At 36.9% G+C, this 23,566-nt stretch overlaps 1 protein-coding gene across 1 annotated transcript in view; it reads right to left on the reverse strand.

Moving 5' to 3' along the window:
* Nucleotides 1-23,566, reverse strand: part of LOC126369945 (scavenger receptor class B member 1-like) — a 66,801-nt gene that overhangs the window by 11,468 nt on the left and 31,767 nt on the right. Inside the window, exons 2-5 of the mRNA XM_050014546.1 lie at nt 18,905-19,006; nt 17,192-17,283; nt 4,460-4,623; nt 3,204-3,351 (exon numbers count right to left, since the gene is read on the reverse strand). Coding sequence (XP_049870503.1) covers nt 3,204-3,351; nt 4,460-4,623; nt 17,192-17,283; nt 18,905-18,995 — 495 coding nt within the window. The 5' untranslated portion in view covers nt 18,996-19,006. The remainder of the gene's footprint in view (nt 1-3,203; nt 3,352-4,459; nt 4,624-17,191; nt 17,284-18,904; nt 19,007-23,566) is intronic.

Genomic DNA, 23,566 nt, shown 5'->3' on the forward strand with positions numbered 1-23,566 from the left:
TGTTTTGACGTTTATTAAAAAGTAACTGATTTGACTAGTTGGAAATTAGTCTATTGCGAAAAACTATTGATATACTTAGATAAAATATTATGTCCATACTCTCACTTTTTATCTTTTACTGGGAAAAAATGAACTTGACCAAGTAATAGTTTTTTTTGGCTCAAATTGATGTGAATTTGACAAAGGAATCAACACGAAAAGTAGGTGTGATACTAAATACAAAAATATTTATTTAGCAAAATGGCTACATCAGTTTTTCGACGTAATTCGTTTCGTGATTTCGGTTTTTCGATCGTGACGGTAATTATATCGATCGTGACACGCATGTTAGGGAAAATGACAAAATTATTAATTTCGATAAAATTTATCGACTCGATAGGTAATTTTATCACGTTGCGTTAGCCCTGCGGGTTAGGCACCCTTGCGACCGCCACAAAGACGTATTGTTTATAAGTCTGACATAAAATGCAAAAACATGTTTTTGTTTTTTTTTTATTTTATCTTGCAGTTCCGTCCCACAGATAAAATAGGTGAAATTGAACTTTCATTTGAAAGATAGATTGTATATTGAGGAACAAAACAAATGACATGTCTCTCTCTCATAGTACTTACTGCACAGAAAGAGACAGATGATCTCTGTCGCGGCGAGAAAGAGTCGCGTGATTACCGTGCTAAGCCTGCAGGTAAGCTCAAAACTGACAGCTAGCATTTCAAGGTTAGCCCAGCTGACGTCATCCGACCCTGCGTTGCCATTTCGTAAAAAATAAATTATCCACGTCCAATGTTTTTAATTTACTTTTCAAGGAAATTTTGTACTTTTAGTTAAAGATTTACATACAGTTTTAATGTCTTTTATGTATGTGACAAATAAAAGTAATTAAATACATTTAGTCAGTAATTCCCCGCGTGATGGTTTAAGGCCCGATCTCCCTATCCATCCATAGGGAAGGCCCGTGCTTCCAGCAGTGGGGGCGTTGATGGGCTGATGATGATGAGTCACTTAATTTTCAATAATAAAATTTACGTCCTTGGAATGCTGGAGACACCAATTGAATGGTAACACTTACGTCATCAATGGGCTAGCAATGGCGGCTTGTCATAGGCGTGAGCATACCTGGTCTTCTTATACCATGGATGTATTAAAAATACAGTCACTGTGATCCTGTGGCACGGTCACGAGCATTAATAATTATGTATACACTTTGGTACCATGTCACATTAACTTTTTTGACAAATTGAACTGTAAGTCTCAGTAAATGTCGAATATGTTAGTGCGACAGAGTCCTAAAGTGCTCATGACTGTACACTGGCTTGCTTCTCAAAAAGAGAGCGCCGGTTCCAACCCCGGTATCGGACTTGCACCAATGAGTTATTAATTTATCTTAAGCGCAGTTTTCACTAACTCAGTTTGCTCGACCACTATAGACGGCGACTAGCCGACAAGCGCGAGAGGCGACATAGAAATAAAGGGCCGATTTACCACCTGTACCATCTAATAACCCTCAACTACAATGCCAGTCGTACGGCAGCTACTGTCGCTCTCGCATCGGACTTTACAGCCATTTTAAAAGCTGCCACAGAAACGCTGTTACATAGCTGCCCGCGGCTTCGGTGATTCGGGCCGGTCTCATGTGTTTTATTTTTATGTTTTATCGTCTTTCGAATCTGTTACTAATACTAGGTTAAGCTTTTTGTTACTAACTAAATATGGACTAGTTTCCGAAATAAATATTTTGAATTTGAATTTGAAACGCTGTTTGAATCATCTGATAAAGATGTAAAGGCCTGAGATAATAGACGGCGATACGGCTCGTCAACTAACAGAAAGCTCGGTGAGTTCATCTTGCGATGGATGTACCTCTGACTAACCCAATTGGAATATAGTCGTGGACTTATGTTATGTTATTATAGTAAAAGTAGTGAAGAGTTCAAATGATAATACACAATGAAAATAAGATATCTGTCGCAGTTAATTATTATAAATAACACTTACTTATGTATAAATTAATTATGAACTCAAAACACTTATAAACTTTATGAATGAAATAAATTGATCTTTTAGTAGTTCTGGAATGTGTCAGTTAGTTATTATTATATTGTTCAAAAAAAAAATACCTACTATCTTATCTTGTTTCCAATTAACTTTTAATGTAATAGGTAAGTATCTACAATAATCGGACCCAGCCAGACATTGAATGAATGACCGATTACTTCTTTCTTATCGATTACTAATGTAAACGTGTGTAAGTATGTTGTGTCTACTAAGGAGTCGCGCCTAACTGGGCGCCCTCAGGCTTGTTGGTATTATATCTCTACTGCGTGTAGAAGGGTAACTCTTCGCCCCGCACTGTTGGCAACATCCAACAAAATTATTATTTTTTACTTTTTAATTCATAAAATGGCAATACTTTTTTTCCCTTCTTCTTCTACGATCAAGTGTGTAATAACGCAAATTGTGTGTGCCTAATTAATTTAATAAAAAAACGTGGTCAACTTAAAGTCGCTGTATTCTTTAACATCTTCTCATACACACCAGGCAGAGCACCACAACATCTGTGTGCGACACGCACTAATTCGTATCGGGCGCCGAGATATATTTACCTCACCCCCTCTATGGCGTACTTTATTTTAAATAAGAAGGAGCACGCGCGGACTGTCTATCTCGGTAACATACATACATAAACTCACGCCTATTTCTCACCGGGGTAAGCAGAGACTATGAAATTCCATTCATACGGTATGAATGCGGTGTGTCGTACCTAATAATTCATTGAAGCATAAAATTCGTTAGCTTATAAGACCCGCCTCTTATAATCTCCAATCAGCTCGCGACAATAAACACTTTATGGACTCCATATCGACATGGCGGTTAAGTCTAAGGGCGATTAATTATTTCGCATGTAATCCTCTCAGACGACGCCCTGACGCCGAGGTTCGCGCCTAACTGGGCACCCTCAGGCCTGTTGTCTTAAATTTTGTACCGGGTGAGAGCCTTTAGCGCTCCCCATTTGTCCGGCCAAGTAATTAATACCATCTGCGGCTAACCTACAATAAGTCAAGTAAAAAAAAAAAAAAAAAATTCTAGAGCGAATAAATTTATTTAATTCCATTTCATATCAGGGTCTACTAACCTAACCGAAAGATTTGACAGGTCTTTACGTGTTCTCTAAAATAATAAAAAAACTAAAATAATAGGTACTTACAATAAGCGCAATATTCGGCATATAGAGAGATACGTCCTTGTAGTGCGCTACTGACCGCTCCGGTAGGAACTTGAGCGTGATCTTCGGCACTATAGTCAGTATCCCTTGCTCTTTGTTTATCTTCATGTCTTCATTCGTTCTCGTTTCTCTGTAGAAATATACATAAAGTATTAGAAAATCTAAAGCGATATCATGTGGTATAAAGGTACTTTTCTGCTAAACTGACAGAACAGAAGGTGTTTATCTGTTAAACTGGGAACAAGGAAGGTACTTCTAGGCTTAACTAGGAGTAAAGAATGTACATCTCTGCTAAATTGAGTATAAAGAAGGTACTTCTCCGCTAAACTAGGAGTAAAGGAGGTACTTCTCAGCTAAATTGGGTACCTATAAAGACGGTACTTGTCTGTTAAACTGGGAGTAAAGATGGTATTTCTTTCCTAAACTGGTAGTTAAGAAGGTATTTATCTGATAAATTGGGTGTAAAGAAGGTACTTCTCCGCTAAACTGGGAGGAGGTACTTCTCGACTAAACTAGGAGTGAAGGATGTACTTTTCTTCTAAATTGGGTATAAATAAGGTACTTCTCGGCTAAACTTGGAGTAAAATAGGTCCTTCTCGGCTAAACTGGTTTGATGACCCAAATAAAGTAAAAAAACAGATTGAATCCATTAGGCAGATGTGCAAAATACAACAGAATCATGTATTTTCAATGTACGAGTTTATGTTTTGTAACCAGATCCGAATTACAGTAGTGTGAACAATGTAAGTATAAAATTAACGTAACGTAACGAATATTATAATAACGAATATTGGGAGGGATAATTCAGGTCATTATTCCGAGTTAATATCATGTGGAATCGAAAATAATAAAAAAAATCTAAAAAGCATCAATTTTGAGACGGAAAATTCCACTTGATATTAACTCAGAATCATGGTCTGAATCAATCCCCTCAGTATTCGTTACGATGTCACTAACACCCTGTATAAAAGAAAAGTTCAAAAATATGAAAATTATGGCCAGTTTGATAGTCAGTCGCTACTGAGTCGAAATGACTCAGTTATATCAGTTGCTACTGAAATAAGGCTTCTCTATGCTTACCATCAGGCATAAAAAAAAATACTTGGCCATTAAAAAAAATACTTCACCACCATTCTACACACCCTATCTATGGAGTAATGAAGGCGATTCCTCCACCGACAAGAGCGCAACTCTTAAATAAAGAAAGAGAGAGAGAGAGAGAAAAAAAAAATACTTACTGAAACCGGAAAGGTCCGACTTCCTGCAGCTTCATAACACTGTCAGTGCCAGCCAAGTATTCAGGTACGTTTGTGTAGTTGTAGATCCACACTTCAGAAAACAGCTGATACGACGGTTTCTGGTACATCTTGAAAAGGAACGAGCCTTCCTTCATATCCATGTACTGTTGACAAAGAAAAAATATAATTTAGTACAAAACTAAAGTTTTCGTGCGTCTTACTTGGTCCAACGCCTGTCAGTGGCTGTAGAACGGGGCAATGCCGCTAGTGTAGTGGGTTCGTTTGGACCAGGTCAGATTCAGAACACTTAAACGCCTAGTTGGACGTGACGAAATGCCTGGCAGAAATTGCTGTTTAGCAATAAGGCCGCCTATTGTGCCTGTAAATTGCTGTTTAGCAATATGTTTTATTCGTATGTTTATGTCCTTTGTATATCTTGTTGTAAAATAAAGTATTATTGATTGATTGATTGATTGACGAAGTTACGTATGTTTCTAATTATGCGAAAAATTGTATTATTATAAAAAAAATTGTGACTTGTTAGTACAAAACTAAATACATATACTTTTATATATTGAACAGTTTACTATACACATCACTTGTTCCCACTTTGGGGACATTACCAGCAGTAAAAAAGCGAAAAAAAATATGTGAAAAGAGCTTGTTTACCTAACCTTTAAGCAGGTAAGACCAGATAAGTACAATAAAGAACAAATTTGAAAAGAAAAGCTGGCTTTTTTCAGTAGCAACTCTCTATTAAAGATTTTTTATTACAACAGGAACATTCCTACTTTCGGAACATTATCGGACAGAACATAAAAAAAAAATAAGGAAGTGCCACGCCGCGCCGGTTCTATATAACTGGGCACCCTCGGGTCGTCTTAATTTTTTGTACTTAGTGAAAGCTCTCTTGTCGGTGGAGTAATCGCCATTCCTCTCTTCTTCCCGCCAAAACCTTCACCTCCCGATACGATACGATCTGCACCTTCTCTTTTATTTGTTTCATAAATGTTATCCTAGGTCTAGGTCTACCATTCTCTCTTCCCTTCAATGATGCCATACACCACCACCGACAAGAGCGCAGCTCTTAAATAGAGTAGAGAGAGAGAGAGAGTGAAAGCTCTCAGCACGTTAAGTAGTTAACGTTATCCAAGGCAAAACCATAGAATAAAGAATTATACTTTGCATAGAACGGCAATTCTCCGCTTCCCATTAGCGGCTGAGCTAGGTTTACCTCACCCCCCCCCCCCCCCCTCGAATACTGTTTAGACTTGAATCGTATGACGTCAGACGTCACACACACAGATGCGCGTGTACGATAACGTCAACTTGTGGTGTCTGTGTAAAACGAGGTTGTTTGTATGAAGTGTCTGGGGTGTGACAAAACTACAAAAAAAGTTAACAGTGATCGATTCCACTTGCTCGTAAATTATTGATTTAACTTTATCTAAAGTGCAAAGTTCACTGGTACAGTTGGTTTGACCTTGATACGATAGACGGTTGATACAACTTATCACTACATAGTATAAAACAAAGTCGCTATTTCTGTCCGTATATCCCTATGTAGACCTGTGGGGTAGACCTAGGATAACATTTATGAAACAAATAAAAGAGAAGTTGCAGGTCGTGTCGTATCGGGAGGTGAAGGTTTTGGCGGGAAGAAGAGAGGAATGGCGATTACTCCACCGACAAGTGCGCAGCTCTTAAATAGAGAGAGAGAGAGATCCCTATGTACGCTTAAATCTTTAAAACTGCGCAACGGATTTTGATGCGGTTTTTTTTAATAGATAGAGTGATTCAAGACGAAGGTTTATATGTATAATAACATACATTAAATAGTGGAGAAATACTGTTATTTTTGAGGTTTTTAATGTGGTGTCGTAATTTTATTTTTTCCTCAGCAATGCACCCGAGGGAAGCCGGGAGGGTCGCTAGTGACCTGTAACTATTATGGTGATCTAAGAGAATGCTCGGTGACGAGTGGATTAGTTCATCATGAATGTGTGTGTGTGTTACTACCCAATTGCATATAGTCGTGAGCTGGTGGAAGTATTTGAGCTAGTAACCGGAACCAACGGCTTGAACTTTCACAACAAAATATTTCATGTAACATACATAGTCACAGTCACAATTTACACCCTTGGAATGTTGGAGATACCAATTGAATGGTAAGAGTTACGTCATCAATGGGCTAGCAATGGTGGCTTGTCATAGGATTGAGTACAGTCATGAGCAATATAATGTACCCACTTTAGGACTCTGTAGCACTTACATGTTTGACATTTAGCGAGACTTACAGTTGAATTTGTCAAAAAAGTTAATGTGACATGGTACCAAAGTGTATACATTTAATGCTCGTGACCGTACATGGTTTTCTTATACCATGCTCAAATCTATGCCGGTCCTAACGTTCACTCTAGCCATAGAGGCAGCCAATCAGCTCGCGACACCAAACACTTCAGGTCCCCGATACCGACCCCGCCGGCGTGGTCGACGATTTCCCTCATTCAGCGCTTATCGCTATCGACCCACTAGGGTCGATTAATTCTTTCAAATATTTTTCCTCTCAGACGACGCCCTGAGCCGAGGTTCGCGCCCAACTGGGCACCCTCAGGCCTGTTGTCTTAAACGTTGTACCGGGTGAGAGCCTTCAGCGCTCCCCATTTGTCCGGCCAAGTAGTTAATGCCATCTGCGGCAAATCTACAATAAGTCACGTCAAAAAAAAAAAACTATAGTCTGCAATTTAAATCTCTTGTTGGATAGTATTTGAATTAGGCACCTTGACTTACTTTCAGTAGACAAATCTCTCATTAAATGTTTGTAATTACTATTTTTTGCCTTGGGTGCATTGAGGTTTAAAAATAATACGACTACTACTGTTCAGCATTTTTTGTTTGTATATGTTATTGTAAATTTGCCGCAAATGGAATTAACTACTTGGCCGAACAAATGAGGAGCGCTAAGGGCTCTCACCCTGTGTTACTACTGTTTAGCACAAATAACAACTATTAGGTATATTTGAAACTTTTACAACAATTTCAAAATGGACGCAGGAGATAGAGTGTGGCAGTCCAATTAGTGATGTGCTTAGTCGATCGATTTCACAACATAATCACACCCTAGACATTTCATACAAAATACCTCGTTTTACACAGACACTACACACTTACGTTATCGTACACGCGCACCTGTGTGTGTGACGTCTGACGCCATACGATTGAAGACTAAAGGAAGACCGAGAGGGGGTGCGGTAAACCTAACTCAGCCGCTGGCGGGGACCGGAAAGTTGTCGTTCATTCCTTATTCTATGACATAACCTAGCATTACGTCGTGTCCCTGACTTAGACATAGCTAAGGAGTACTACACATAGTATTATGTATAGTCTATACTTTGCATTATGTGTGTAAAGTCCCATGTAAAGCGCGCCTTTGATGGCGAGGGTGTGCTGCCGCCATTGGATGGGTTCGGGATATTCAACGGAGTATAGGTGGTAGTGTGACTAGGGATCGACGATCCAACGGTGTTATGTTGGAAGTTGCATATATACTTCACGCTGTGTAAACTTCGATAGCACGTTTCAGGACTGCATTAATGAAAGGTGGCGCCATCTGTTGCATGTGGGTGGAACTAGCTGGTCAACTAGTTAGGTTCGCCACAGGGCATATTGCCATTAACCCAATTTTATTGCGATTTATCGATTTCATGTAACACTTGTCTAGCTTGATAAGTAAATAAAAGGGCACTTATTAAAAAAAAACAATTATAAAAAATATTATTATTCGTAAAATAAACAGTTGAAACGCCAGATACTTTTGAAGATAAAACTCAATATGGCGTCTTTCTTTGACGTAAACAGATAAAAAAGATACGATTAAGATATTTATTATGACATAATTCAAGAATTATTCACACATTTAAAATACCTCGTTAAAATGCTATCCGAGATATCAATCTAGATTGAACGGGTGTTGCCAGTGTGTACATAAATAAACAACCGATATTATAATAAATAAAATAAAACATCATTGACACCTTTCAAATTTTTAGGTGGCAAATTCTAAAATATTTTTTCTCTACTTACATCATACGACGTCAAAAACTCATTTAAAAGTATAATTATATTGTCTCACAAGTTGTAGAACTTGTTAAAAAACACTAAAACAGTAAATCCATGACTAGAATATTAAATAAATTAATCGTATAAACGCGAACAAAAAACTTATTATAATAAAGAATCATAGAGTTGTCATTTAAAAATCGCGGAAAAATCTAAAAATATGATAAAATTGTATTTCTATAAAATATAACACGATTTACGTCAAATGAAACACAAGTGTTGATGAACAGACGACCATAAATCACGTCTGTAATCCGTTTGGGGTGAGCAGAGAAAAAAAAATTGCAGCCAATTATGTAGTACTAAGGTAGAATACGATAAACCATGCTTAGTTCATCAACAGGGTGAGAGTCCTCAGCGCTCCCCGATTTCTGGGCAAGTAGTTAACGCCATTAAGACAAACATTAAGTTTTGTTTAAAAAAACTTAGATTATCAGCTCGAAAGTAATATTAACGACCATAAGGAAGCGATACACGTCTTTGGTGCGCGGGAACGCAATCCCGATTCGAGATCACAAATTCGAGATCCCGCGGGAATAAATATAACAATAATAATATTAAAGCCTCCGTGGTCTAGTGGTTAGAACGTTAGGCTCACGATCTGGAGGTCCGAGTTCGATTCCCGATGGGGACATTGTCGAAATCACTTTGTCCCTTTGTCACTGTCCTTTGTTTGGTAAAGACTTTTCAGGCTTGAATCACCTGATAGTCCGAAAAAGTAAGATGATTCCGTGCTTCAGAGGGCACGTTAAGCCGTTGGTCCTGGCTATTAGCCGTAAAACCACCTCTACCTACCCGCATTGGAGCAGCGTGGTGGAGTATGCTTCATACCCCCTCCGGTTGATTGAGGGGAGGCCTGTGTCCAGCAGTGGGACGTATATAGGCTGTTTATGTTAAGTGACCTCTATCGGTTTTTACGACAGACACGGGAAGATAAAGCAGCTGGAGGTGTTCTGTATTCGCAATTTACAACGTGTTATTTTTTGCTTTTTTATCACTCCCAGTTCGACCCTAAGGTTTTTTAGAGTTTTTTTTGTAATTATTGCTTTTTATTTTGGTACAATAAAGTGTATTTGTATTGTATTGTACTGTTTTTTGCATTTCATTATTGTTTCGAGAAAAGCAGCTATGCGAAAGGACTCTTACAGCATCACTTTTACCACCACTGAATTACATTTTATGAGTTTGAGTTCATGTTTGGTTTGGTTTTCCGGATTTGTGCTCGGTTAGTGGTAATAGGACTCAGGTGGGCCGAAGTAAGGAGTATTTTTTCAGGTGGGGTTGGGGCACTGTTCCCTAAACGATGGAACATCTTATATCGTGTCCTGCGTGCCCGAACACCTGCACGCAGGAGGATCTGATGAGCGCTGCAGATAGCGCCATACTTGTTGCCAAATTTTGGGCCGATACTATTTAGTTTGCCATCGACACCATAAGAAGAATGGCAATAGGATCGCCCACCTAGGTTCCAGTAGATTCCATGGGACTAAACATAGCTGGTGTGGAGTGGGTATGTATATTATACACCACTGGCTACTCCTTCAGGGCTACAGGCGTGATGCTAAGTAACGTTTTTTTTACCATCACATACATTTGCGTCAATAGCATAATCGGCTGTGATCTGGAACCAGTTTTCTTTTTTATTTCATCAAAGAAAACATTAATTTGCTCTTCCGTTCAAAATAAAAAAGCCCAATGTATTATTCAATCATTCGACTATATGCCATGTCAATCTTTCTAGCAATCCGTTAAGTAAATACTTAAAAAATCCGGTCAAGTGAGTGTCTGTCTCGCGCACTGAGGGTTCCGAGGTTTTGACTTTGTCGTTGACTATTGTCTCCATACAACGATGTCGCGTTTAGTTTACCAACTACAAAAAGGTCTATAAGCCAAGTAGTTAATGCCATCTGCGGTAAATCTACAATAAGTTACGTCAAAAAAAAGCAGTTCTATAGTAGATTTTTGTTCCCCCGACGAAATATATGAAAATAGGTTAAAAACTGGATACATTTTTGAATTGCATTGGATAGAAGCTTGATTTTTATACAGCTTCAAGAGTCCGCAGACATAAGTATTGGATGTTAATTTCAACTTGATACCTCCACGCGTTACTGAAAAATAAAGGCCTGGACAGACAGACAGACAGACAGGAAGACTGGCGGACAACAAGTTGATCCTCTAAGAATTCCGTTTTTCCTTTTGAGGTTCGGAACTTTAACAATAATTTTATTTTTATAATTTATATTTTTATAATTTATATTTTTTATATTTATATTTTTTTATATTTTATATAATTTTTTATAATTGTAATTTTATTTTATTTTAATTTATTCTGTATATTTTTTTGTAATTTTTCTATAACTATGGCTTTATTGGCTGAAATAAGTGAGTATTATATTAAAGGTTCCGTTTTACCTTTTGTAGCCCGGAACTCTAAAAACACGTTGAGTTTTTACGACTGTTGAAATCAGTAGGTATAGTTTTCATTGCTACTTTTATTTGGCATATTATTTTATGGTTACAAACGAATATAACAATGAACGTAATTTATTTCGATAGTATTCGAGGAAAGTCTTTCCTTATAGTGTGTAAGGTCAGTGATCGGTCTTCGGTTTATTGAATAGGGTCATGGATCCATTGTGATCAATGAACATACGGTAAACATACATAACCTCACGCTCATGATGCCTAATAGGTTAGACAGAGCAACAAGCGAGTCGAAGACAACTTGCAACCACTTATTAATAAATAATTGATTTGACATTTCTTCTTCTATCGCACGGGTTGTAAGGTGGATAACCAACCGGAGCAACCCTAGTGTCAGGGTTATTATTGAACCACCAAAGGCCACTGACATTGACAATTAACCGGGACCAACGGTTTAAAGTGCCAAAGCTTGGATTTGATATTGTTTTTTTTTTTTGATGAATTTATGGGGTCTTTGGCGGCTCGATTGTAACCCTGACACCAGGGTTGATGAGATCGGTTAATGGTCTGACAACCCACACGACAGAAGATCTATCAATCATATTTATTAAATACTTACACAAATCGTTAGAATTAATGGATATGCCTCGTTGCAAGGATTTTCTTAATTATAGTGTTTAACTTCGACATATTAGTATTATGTTTAATCATCATAATACCTAATGACTTTGTAACTATTGGTTAAATACTAAATACATTTGTTTTTGAGGTGAGTTGTTGAAGATTTGCCTTGGATGGCATTCACTTCTTGGACGGATAATAGCATAACATAAGTCCACGAGTATATAACTAATTGGGCTAGCGTCATTCTCTTCTTCTTCTATCGCGTGGCTTGTGAGGTGGAGTACCAACCTCATCAACCCTGGTATCAGGGTTACTATTGAGCCGCCAAAGGCCTGTAATGTCCTAACCAAACTAGGGACCACAAAGTAATATTTGTGTTTTGTCCCCACCGGGAATCGAACCCAGGACCTCCGGATCGTGAGCCAAACGCTCAACCACTGGACCGTGGAGCATCATTATCATACAACAACATACATTTTATTGGTACGCGACAATAGTTACGCTACCATGGTGTGTGGCCTCCAGTGGTCCAGTGGTTGATCCGGGTTCGAATCCCGGTGGGGGTATATCACAAAAATGACTTTAAGAGCCCTGGTTTGGACATTACAGGCTGATACCTGAGTGTCCAAAAGTAAGATAATCCGTGCTTCGAAAGGCACGTTAAGCCGTTGGTCCCGGTTACTCCTTACCGATGTACGTATTCGTTACATGAGTCATGTTGACCTGACCCCAGGGTTGGTGAAGTTGGTAATCCACCTCACAACCCACACTATAGAAGAGGAAGACAATGGTGTACTAGTGAGATAGGACCCTATATAACGATAATATTTTGTTTTATTTCATATCTACGAAAAATAACTATTATTTACCTTTTAATTACTTTTGTTTGCCTCCAACTCTACTTATGACCTTTGCCTTGAAATTTCTTAGAACCGCAAAGTGACCATTCCAGTTCATTCAGTAAATATCATTTGACCATCAAGTTCGTCACCTTCTATCTCACGATAAAACTGTTTATCGATTACTATATGAATATATTGTTTTTGTGACCATTTTGACAGGTCTACGCGAATTACGTGTTTTTTTACGGTTTGTTTACGGGAAAAAAGACGTTACGAAAAAATATAAATAAAAAAGCCTGTGAAGTGCGAGTCCGAATGCGCACTGACGGTTCCGTACAAACTGTAGTAAGTTACCAAAGATTATCAATCAATCAAATAATTTATTACAAACTAGCGACCCGCCCCGGCTTCGCTCGGGTGAAAAAATAAAAAAAATGAAATTATTTATTTATTGTATATATATTTATGAATGAGATATATATACTAATATATATCTCATTCATAAATATATATACAATAAATAAAAAATATATATACAATATATATATATATATATATATATATATATCTCATTCACACTTTTTCCACTCACCGTACTTGACCGGACAAATGGAATACTGTTTGTTTACTTGTAATTGTCTCAGTGAGTCAGTGACCTAGTACTTAACCTTTTTCATTACAAGCTAGACAGATTTCATAATTTAGTTTTTATTTTTATAATTATTATCCTTGTTATTTAACTGTAACCTTTACCTAGTTTAGGCAGCTGTCCATTTCAAAATATATGAACATTGACTGACTAATTTTTTAAATTTTCATTTTTTATATTTATTTATTTATATGAATATAGAAAAATGCCAAATTAATATTCGAAGTAAACACTACACTAAATCAATGAACAGTTAAGTGAAAGGATCACATTTCTAAAGTTTCGTTTTAGTTATGGTATTTTGATGCAAATCAAAACAATGTTAGGCACTTTCTATAAAAATCACACATTAAATTTTACTAAAACTTTTCTTCGTCTCACATACACGTGTCGTCGATCAGAAAGCTCGGTGAGGTGTGGGTACTCAGTTCATCTAGCGACGGATGTACCTCTGGTTAGCCCAATTGATATACAGGGTCTATACCCTGTCACTATTGACATCGCAACGAATACTGAGGGGGATGATTCTGACCATTGTGTTTTGTAAAATTATTTTCAATTCTATAATTTTGCGATGGAAAATTCCACTTGATATTAACTCAGAAAAATGAGCCGCATCATCCCACTTAGTATTTGTTACGATGTCACTTACACCCTGCACAAGTACATGCAAGTAGCCATAGAAGTAGATAGGGTGTTAGTGACCATGATTCTGAGTTGATATCAAGCGGATTTTGCGATCGGAAATTTAATGAATGTTTTTTATTTTATTATTTTCAGTTGCATACTTTTGCGTCAATCGTCCCCCTCAGTATTCGGTACGATGTCACTAACACCCTGTTTAAAAAAAAAACCTTTTTTTTGGTACTTTTTTTTCGTAAATCCTAATGCCCTATATATTCATGAGGCAATCCGTCTCACCTTGTCCCCCCCAACAACCTCGATCACTGACCGCACACAGATGGAATACTAATACTAAACTATCTAACATTATGTAATGGCACAGAATGAGGAAAAAAAATACATAACGGTTCCCGGTCGAACTACAAACCGGCTACTTGTTAAATTGGCTCCAATTCCTGCAGACACCTCCTAATTTTACTTTAAGTTATACCTGTCATTATCTTATCTACCGAAAAGGAAAGGGTCGGATGATTGACGGCTCTTAATTTTAGGAAGAATGAGTAAATTAATGAATAACCCCGGCGAATCAAAAAGGTATCTCGCTGGTATGCAAACCGTTTGACGTGTGCTGTCAACATAATTCTGTCGGGTTATTGGCCAGTGTAAAATTTTTAGACGGTTGTTTTAGATTTGTGTTTAAAATTGACGTGTGTCCCATAAATTTTATGCTTGTCGATTACCTGTCCCTTTCCTTTTCGGCGGATAAGAAAATGACAGATATAACTTAAAATAAAATTAGATGGTGTTTACAGGAATTAGCACCAATATCAGTTTTTGATGTTTAATGAGAGACTTTCCAATCGACGGTCCTCAAACACACGATGCTTTCACCCGGTACACAATTTAAGACAACAGGCCTGAGGGTGCCCTGTTGGGCGCGAACCTTGGCTCAGGGAGCCAATGGTGTCATCTGAGAGGATAATATTTCAAAGAATTAATCGACTCCAGTGGTCGGATAGCGATAAGCGTTTTGGGTCCTGATATGTTTGAATAAAAGAACAGGCAAAAATCATCTGTAACGAGTATTAGTATGATGCTCTGTCGCGGTGCTTCTATGCTGTTCTGGGAGCAAATAAAAAATATAGAACACGTTCAGCTGCTTGTCTTCCCGGGCATGTCGTAAAAACTGACAGAGGGATTGTGTCCTCTAACATCATGGACTAATGTTATGGGCGATAGACTGATCCCTTATCACCATAAGGCTCATCATATCCAGCTTACGACATCGTATCAACAGTGGCTGCAAGTTGTCTTTGATTACTTGTGGCTCTGCCTACCCCATTAGGGATTACGGGCGTGAGTTTATGTATGTATGTATGTCTGTCGCGGGGCCACCACCTCCAATTCAGTTGAAGACGATATAGATTAATGTACGTACCATGTACATAGTGTACGTGAAAAGATTTTAGTAAGAAAGAAAACAACTAATTAAAGTGTCCCCGCTGCAGAGCATCACATAATGTTTATTCAAAACCTATTTTTCAATTTTTCTTTTTTTAAAAACTAAACTCATGCAAACAGTGGTTCTCGTGGTGAATAATATGGTGTAAAAAAATGTTAAATCGACCGGAAAAACAGATGTAACAATTATCAAGATATCATAATACTATTACATTTATTTTTATAACAAAAAGTGACTTGATAATTGTTTTTGACATAATACTGCAAAAACTGAGTATAAATGATACATATAAAAAAAAGGACCTGATTTTTTACAAAGCTTTTTTGTACCATTTTTTCATTGCAAAACGTTTATTTCATTTCAAGTATCAATTATGTTTGACGTGAATTTGTATGATGATAGATGGTATAATTTTTTGATACTTTAATGCACGTTTAACAACTCAGAACAAAAAAATATGCAAAAATAATAATTAAAGAAAAATTATAACAATTACGTACTATTGTTTCTTGCAAGTCTGAGACAGAAAAAAATAATACTTAAGTATTATTTTTCTGTCATGTAATGCTACTAAGAGCCAAACTGACAAGATCGTGAATCTTAAGTTAAAAAAAAAGAAATGCTTCTTCTAGTACATACATACATAAACTCACGCCTATTTCCCACCGGGGTAAGCAGAGACTATAGAATTCCATTTGCTTCGATCCTGACACACTTCTCTCCTTCTTCTCTTCTTCTTCTAGTCATGCAATAAATAACAGATTGAGAGAGATCCTAGGTCACACTGTTACAATTCATCTAAAAAAGCAATATTGCAATTGGCATTTGCGCATATAAAAGTCTTTTTTTTTAAAGTAAGTGCGCAATGTGATCAAATGTCAAACAGCAATTTTCCTTTTTTTAGATGAATTGCAACAATGTGTACTTTTTAGACCCCCTAAAGGCTCTGTCATAACTGCCCCTTTATTGCATGACTAGAAAAAGCATCTCTTTTTTACCCTAGACCACATTGTCTCTTAATATTATTACTTAAACCATATATTATTAAAAAAAAAATACATGCCTTTGACGTCATCAAGTCCAGTGTACCGCAAGATTTCTTTATCATTGTAGCGGGAATTAAAAAAAGACGTTTTGAACCGGACCATTGACGCACAAGCCCCCAAGCCTTAATGTAAAGGTCAATATGTATGTATATTAGCGTGCATTTTTTTGCCCAATTACACGAGAAGTCTTGAAAACCGTAACTGCGATCTTATTACATGAATTATCTTCGTTTCTGTCTTTTTTATTGCGTGGGTTGTGAGGTCAATGACCGACATCATTAACCCTTGTTACTACTGATTTTGTTTCAGTAAAAGTTTAAAAAATAATTTTCTTTCATTTGACAGAATTTTTTGTTGCAATGTTGCCGCGTTTAATGGGAGAATCGTCAATAATTAGCTATTGATTTTTATCTTTGTAAGAAAGCTTTTTTAGGTCATTTTTTGTTTTTTTTTTATATCTCAAAGATTATAATGTCATGTCTATGTTTGAGACAGAACTCAAAGTACTCTATCTCACTAGAACACTATAGTGACGTTATGCGACATTATCAACAGTATACAGTTGAAAGAAACAAGTAATAATATTACCAAGTGAGAGTTCTCAAGATAAAAAAGAGCTTTAAGTGTTTTTTCCAAACATTTACTACTCAATGAGTAACTGAAGAAACTTAGTAAAAAATCCATACAGGGTATTAGTGACATCGTAACAAAAACTTTAAGGGATGGTTCAGACCATGACTGTTGATATCAAGTGAACCGCCGCAAACGTATGGCACTGAAAATATTTAAAAAAAAAACTAAAATTTTAATGATTTTTCTGACAAAAAACTCCGCTTGATATTAACTCAGAATCATGGTCTGAATCATCCCCGTCAGCATATGCAAATAAAAAAAAAATCCAAAAGAAAAAATATATAAATTAACAAAATAAAATCTTACCCAATTTGTGACGATATTTATGGGATCTATGGCGACCATGATGATGGCAATGATGACCAGTAGACCCCCATACACCACTTTTATGACCGATTCTGAAATTAAAATAGTTTTATTACTATATTTTCCTTCACATTTGCCAAACTTATAAATAATGTCATAAAATATAAAACACAACCTCGAAGGCATTGCCGAATGGCATATTCCATGATTTGACGTCTACTAATCATCATTCGAAAAAATAATCAGATACTTGAAAGCGTGAGGCAAGTATCAAATCATTTGTTTCACCGTCTTTTTTTTGACGTGACTTATTGTAGATTTACCGCAGATGGCATTAACTAGTTGGCCAGATAAATGGAGAGGGCTGAGGGTGCCCAGTTGGGCGCTTCACAGTCCGGGTAACATACGCATAAGTATTTTGATATTTTAATTAAAATGATGACTGTGCAATGAAAAATTCGAATTCGAAAATCATTGGTCGAGCACGGGTCTAAAAAGAATTTGTTTTCGAAGCCATGTTTCAATCATAAAATCATAAATGAATAATGCATTTCTCGGGATACACTCATGTGTTTCGGAGGTATGTGACTTAAACTGTATTTGGATGGTCTTCCCTTCACGGGTTGGAAGGTCAGATAGGCAGTCGCTTCTGTAATAAACCAGACCTGTTATATCTTCAGGTTAGGTAAGCGGACCCTGAACTGGATAATACTAAGGAGATGATGATGTTGAAGGCAAAAGGAAAATGTAAACTAGTTCATAAAAACACACAGTCCACTTACACGATACGTGATGAAGTATTAAAATTATTAATTACACTTGAACTAAGATGACCATTTAGAGCTTAACTTTATTGTACCTACAATTCATTATATTGCACGCAGTAAACTCACTGAGTATTACCATATATAATTAAACAGAAATCGCTATTCACGCTATAAAATTGAGGTCACATTTATTGGATAACTTATTAAGGCCAGGCGCGCACTACGAGTTTTTCGCCGCGCGGCAGAAAAAAGCAGCGGCATAATGTCGCATTGTAATACTGTACCAAATGGTTTTAAATTGTATTGCGCGCACTTGACGGCAGAGCCACCGCAGCGGCGCAGTATTACAGTGCGACATTATGCCGCTGTTCTTTTCTGCCGCGTGGCGAAAAACTCGTAGTGCGCGCCTGGCCTAATAAATACATAAACTCACGCCTATTACCCATCGGGGTAACGGTTTCGAATGTAGGGACATGGCCACAATGGATCTGAATAGGTCGCAGTGGCCATTTGGGCTGCATTAGTTTGATCCTTCTTGATTCACAAATAATAATAATAACGCATTCGAACCTGTGACCTCACAGTGAGGGCACACCCCGAACACTTCATACAAACAACCTCGTTTTACACAGACACTACACATTGACATTATCGTACACGCGCATCTGTGTGTGTGACGTCTGACACCATACGATTTAAGTATAAACTATGTTGCTCAGACGCCGGTGGAGAGTGTGGACAGTTGCCGTTCTATAAGTAGATTTATTCCTTATTCTATGGTGAGAGGCAAGCGCTCTGTCAACTGGGCTACCACGGTTCACACGCTCGGGTCGGCTTTAAGCTTAACCTTAGCTTAGCTTAGCTTAGCCTTCATCTGTCGGTTTTTTTGATACAAAGTCAAATCAGCTGTATTTATTTTTGGCAAAAAGTACTTAAGTCTACTTACGTCTTTTCTGTACTGTAAAGTTCTGGATCTTCATGATGGACATCCGTCCCTTGCTCTGGACATGCTGGATGGATTTCCGTCCCACGACCATCTGGACGGATTCTGCAACGAGGGAAATTATTATTAGTTAATTATATACCTTTTTTTACAAAATTAATAAGTAAGTAGTATCTTTAAATGTAATGAGGGACATTTCAGGCTACTTTCACCAAAAAAAAAAAATAGATGATTTGCCTTCGTTTAAACTTCTAATTTCATGGATAACAAACATATCTGACTTTTATCTTTGTTTTTGGGTATAAATGATGACCGTTGTTATTATACCCAGGCACAGCACATCTTCCAACCATTATTATTCAGATAAAAATAGGAAGAAGCAATATGGGTAGCAACATACTTAATTCTATACCACATCTGATTAATACCAAACAACAATTATGTATTTCAAATATGCTTCTGCAATTGCATTTAATATATTTGAATAATTATGTACCCGTGCAATAAGAAAACAGGTTTCTATCATCATCACTTTTTTTTTGGAAACGTAGCCTGGAAAGTACCTCATTCAATTTAGTCCTTCTTTATTGCACAAAAACAACAGAAAATAGTAATGTTAGATATGTTAGAGTTACGAGTATAATACGAGAATTTATTTAAGTATATTAAACGTAACGCTTTTTACATCATTTGTCGGGCAGTTAATAATTTAAATACGTAAGTCATTTAGGCTTGTTTGCTTTTGTATTTCGTGCGGAATTTTTTTGGTACAAATTTTTAGTAGGTATTTATTTAATTATTTAGTTCAATTGCATTATATTGTTACATCGTAGAAAAAAGCTAGAAAAATTTGGCCTTTAATAGACAAGAATGGGGAACGCTACACCGACAAGAGTGTGGCTTTTAAATGAGTGATGTGAATGCATCAGTATAGGTAATGACATTGTTTTTTTGATGTGAATTATTGTAGATTTTCCACAGATGGTATTAACTACTTGGCCGGACAAATGGGGAGCGCTGAGGGCTCTAACCCAGTACAAACATTAAGACAACAGGCGTGAGGGTGCCCATTTCGGCGCGACTCTCGGCTCAGGGCGTCGTGTGAGAGGAAGAATAATTTGAAAGTATTAATCGACTCTAGCCGGTCGATAGCGATCAGCACTGAATGAGGGAAATCATCGACCATGCCGGCGGGATCGGTATCGGGGTTCTGATAATGATATTATATGTAATAGGTAAGTTCACACATTATCTCCAGAGAAGTCTATCCTATTCGAGTTGGACAGCGGCATAGTCGTAAAAAGACAATTTGCATGCTACATAGAAATACCCACATATTAAACCATTACAACTGCATGTGTCTTTAATAAAACCAATGGTATTTATACAGTGTGTTATTGACATCGTAACGAAAACTTTGAGGGATGATTCAAACCATGATTCTGAGTTGATATCAAGTGGAATTTTCCGTCGCAAAAGTTTAGATCTGAAAATAATTTAAAAATATACTAATTGTTTATGTTTTTACAAGTATGTATGGCTACCGTACTTGTACGGGATGTAAGTGATATCGTAACTACGAATAAAACTAAAAGGGCTGATTCAGCTCAGTATGTTAATATCAAGCGGAATTTTCGATTGCAAAAGTATAGAATTGAAAATAATTAAAAAATATAAAAACAATTAAATGAATAAATAAATAATAAATCAAATATTAAAAAAAAATCGTGAATTTTGCGACGGAAAATTTCACTTGATATTAACTCAGAATCATGATCTGAATAATCCCCCTTAGTATTCGTTACGATGTCACTAACACCCTGTATATGTCTTACTGAGCAACTAAGTTTAATCTCTATTTATCATACCACAAAGTCCATATAACATAAATCACGTAAACTAGCAATTATTTTACAATCGACACAAGTCATAGTTATTAGATAAAATAATAAAGTCTGCGTGTAAGTTTTTTCGCTATCGACCCACTAGGGTCATATTTATACTTTTTTTCGGTTAAATCTTAAAAAAATACATGGCAATTGAGGTTCGCGCACAAATCTTACAATTGATCATTTCATGAAATGGTCATATTGGTCATAACTTAAGTTGACCATATAGATAGATAGATAGATAAAATACTTTATTGAGCACAATGGACACAAAATACAGAGATAAGGACAGCATATACAATAAATAATATATAATATAAAATTGTTAACGATTACATACATAAAACCCACTGCTGGGCCCACTGCTGGGCCTGTGCCCAGCAGTGGGACGTATATAGGCAGTTTATGTAACGATTACATAAATAAATAAATATACATAAAAGCACAACAGGCGGCTATCGTTGAAACGTCAACGTTTAATGATATTATTTCAATTAACGTTTGGTCATATCGTTTATTTAAGCGGTGTCCATGCTATGTAGTGTAATAAAAATGCGAATAGTCGATTAATTTCTTAAGTACAAAATTATTTACCTAATCTATACTATCGATATGGAAAATTATACAATTACATTGATTCGTCGATTATAATATCAATCAAGTTTTAAATATAATCGACACCAGCGCCACTACCGGTGGATAATGTTACTAATTTTACGATATGATTGCCAACGTTTGGCCATATCATGAAGTAATCATGCTTTTAGTTGCTCATGTCGTTAAACGTTTTGTGTTTATTGATCTGGCCAAACTGTGGTCAACGACTGATATACTATTTCATGTAATCGAGCTATGAACGAGCACATGATGAAATGATCAATTCTAAGATTTGGCCACGACAGATATAAAAATAGATAAAAACAGATAAAAATAGATAAAAAAAGAAAAATATGCCTTATATACGTTACGTTATATATTATATATTGCGTTATATATTTTTTCTGTTTTTGGCGTCATGCGACTTGCATATTTGCCATTTAAATGTAGATTTGAATGTATAGGATAAAGACTTAGGAAACGTTTATGGAGAAAGGAATTTGGATAGGAACGAAATTTTGAAATAAAGGATCATAAGGTAAGGAATAACAATATACTCAGTTTACACGTAGACCTCTCGGTGTACGGACGAGTCCACAGCAGTACCTATTCGCTTACCTATTCAATTTCACCGGTTCTCAAACTATCATTACTTAACATGAATCCGAAGTGTAATAACTGCGTCGAAGTTTTGACTGATGGAGCTCGTTGCTATGGTTGTAACTGCGAACTGCATTTCCACTGTGCTGGTATTACCGAAGTTGGCTACCGAAGATTGGGGGAGAGAAAACAGACTTGGCGCTGTCCCAAGTGTAAACAATCGGGAATATCGGTGGCGAGTGCAGGCATATCACCGGCAACGCCACGATCTCAACCTTCTGCGGTCGCGGTTGTGGAGGCGCCGGTCTCGCCGCTGCCTCCTCCGGTTCCCTTACAATCAGAGTCGGAATCCACTATTCTACAGGAAATTAGAGCTCTTGCCGAAAAACTTGCTCCGCTCGATGCAATAACTGCAGAAGTAAAGGCGTTACGTGCAGATCTTGTGGAGCTCAAGTCTACAGTTAACGAAGCTAATAATAGCGTCAAAAAGTTTGGTGCTAAGGTGCTGGAAATTGAGAAAAGGCTTACACAAGTTGAGAATGTACAGGTGAATGTCAGCTCACTACAGTCAAGGTTGGATAAGCTTGAGTGGGAGTGCAGTTCGAGGGAGCAATGGACGCGTATGAGCAACATTGAAGTTAAGGGAGTACCTCAGACTTCTACTGAAAACTTATATGACATAATAGGTAAAATTGGCCAAAAAGTTCAGTATTCAGTATCGAAGCAGCAAATCAATTTTATTGCAAGAGTTCCTACGCGGGATGAAAACCAGCCGAAACCTATTATAATTTGTTTTAATAATAGGTACGTTAAGGAAGATTTCATAGCTGCCGCCAGAACTGCTGCGAAAAAAGGATCTCTTACTCCTGCTGACCTTGGATTAAAAGGAAGTCAAAAGATTTTTGTCAATGACCATCTTACGATACAGAACAAGAACTTGCTCACCAAAGCTAAGAGAGTTGCCAATGAGCAGGGGTTCCGCTATATTTGGGTGAAGCATTCAAAAATCTACGTGAGAAGAGACGAGACATCACCTATTATTGCTTTGAAGTCGGAAAAGGATATCTCGAAAATGGTCAAAGTGTAATACTTATACTTAATTTCTTACTGTATATAACTTACCTAATCATTTATACTTTTTTATATATCAATATGGTCTTAGAAAGTTTGAGTATCGTAGCCGGTTGCAGTGCTAGTTGCACTTTTCTATTATTGCTATGTGTGCTATTCAATTCCGGTAAGCGCCTTTTATATTTTACCTATCTTTGCTCGGTTGATGTTGTTAATTGCTGCGTTTTTATGTTTGTAATTAAGTTGCATTTGAGTTGCGCGTTATCGCTTTATGAGTTATTTATGAATGCGGTACTCAGTAGGCATGAATGGATTGCTCATTGTCTGGTCTCGTCATCATACATTTTGGTAGTGTACACTATTGAACACAGTGTTATTTTATTGTGCAAGCTTGTCGCTAGGAAGTTTACTTTCGTATACCCTTCGATAGTTAATATGTTGATTTTTAAATGGTATTTCTTATATTATTTATTGTACCTAGGTCTAGCGATGAGAATAATATCTTATT

Source organism: Pectinophora gossypiella, chromosome 10, assembly GCF_024362695.1.
Source record: "Pectinophora gossypiella chromosome 10, ilPecGoss1.1, whole genome shotgun sequence".
Taxonomy (NCBI): Eukaryota; Metazoa; Arthropoda; class Insecta; order Lepidoptera; family Gelechiidae; genus Pectinophora; species Pectinophora gossypiella.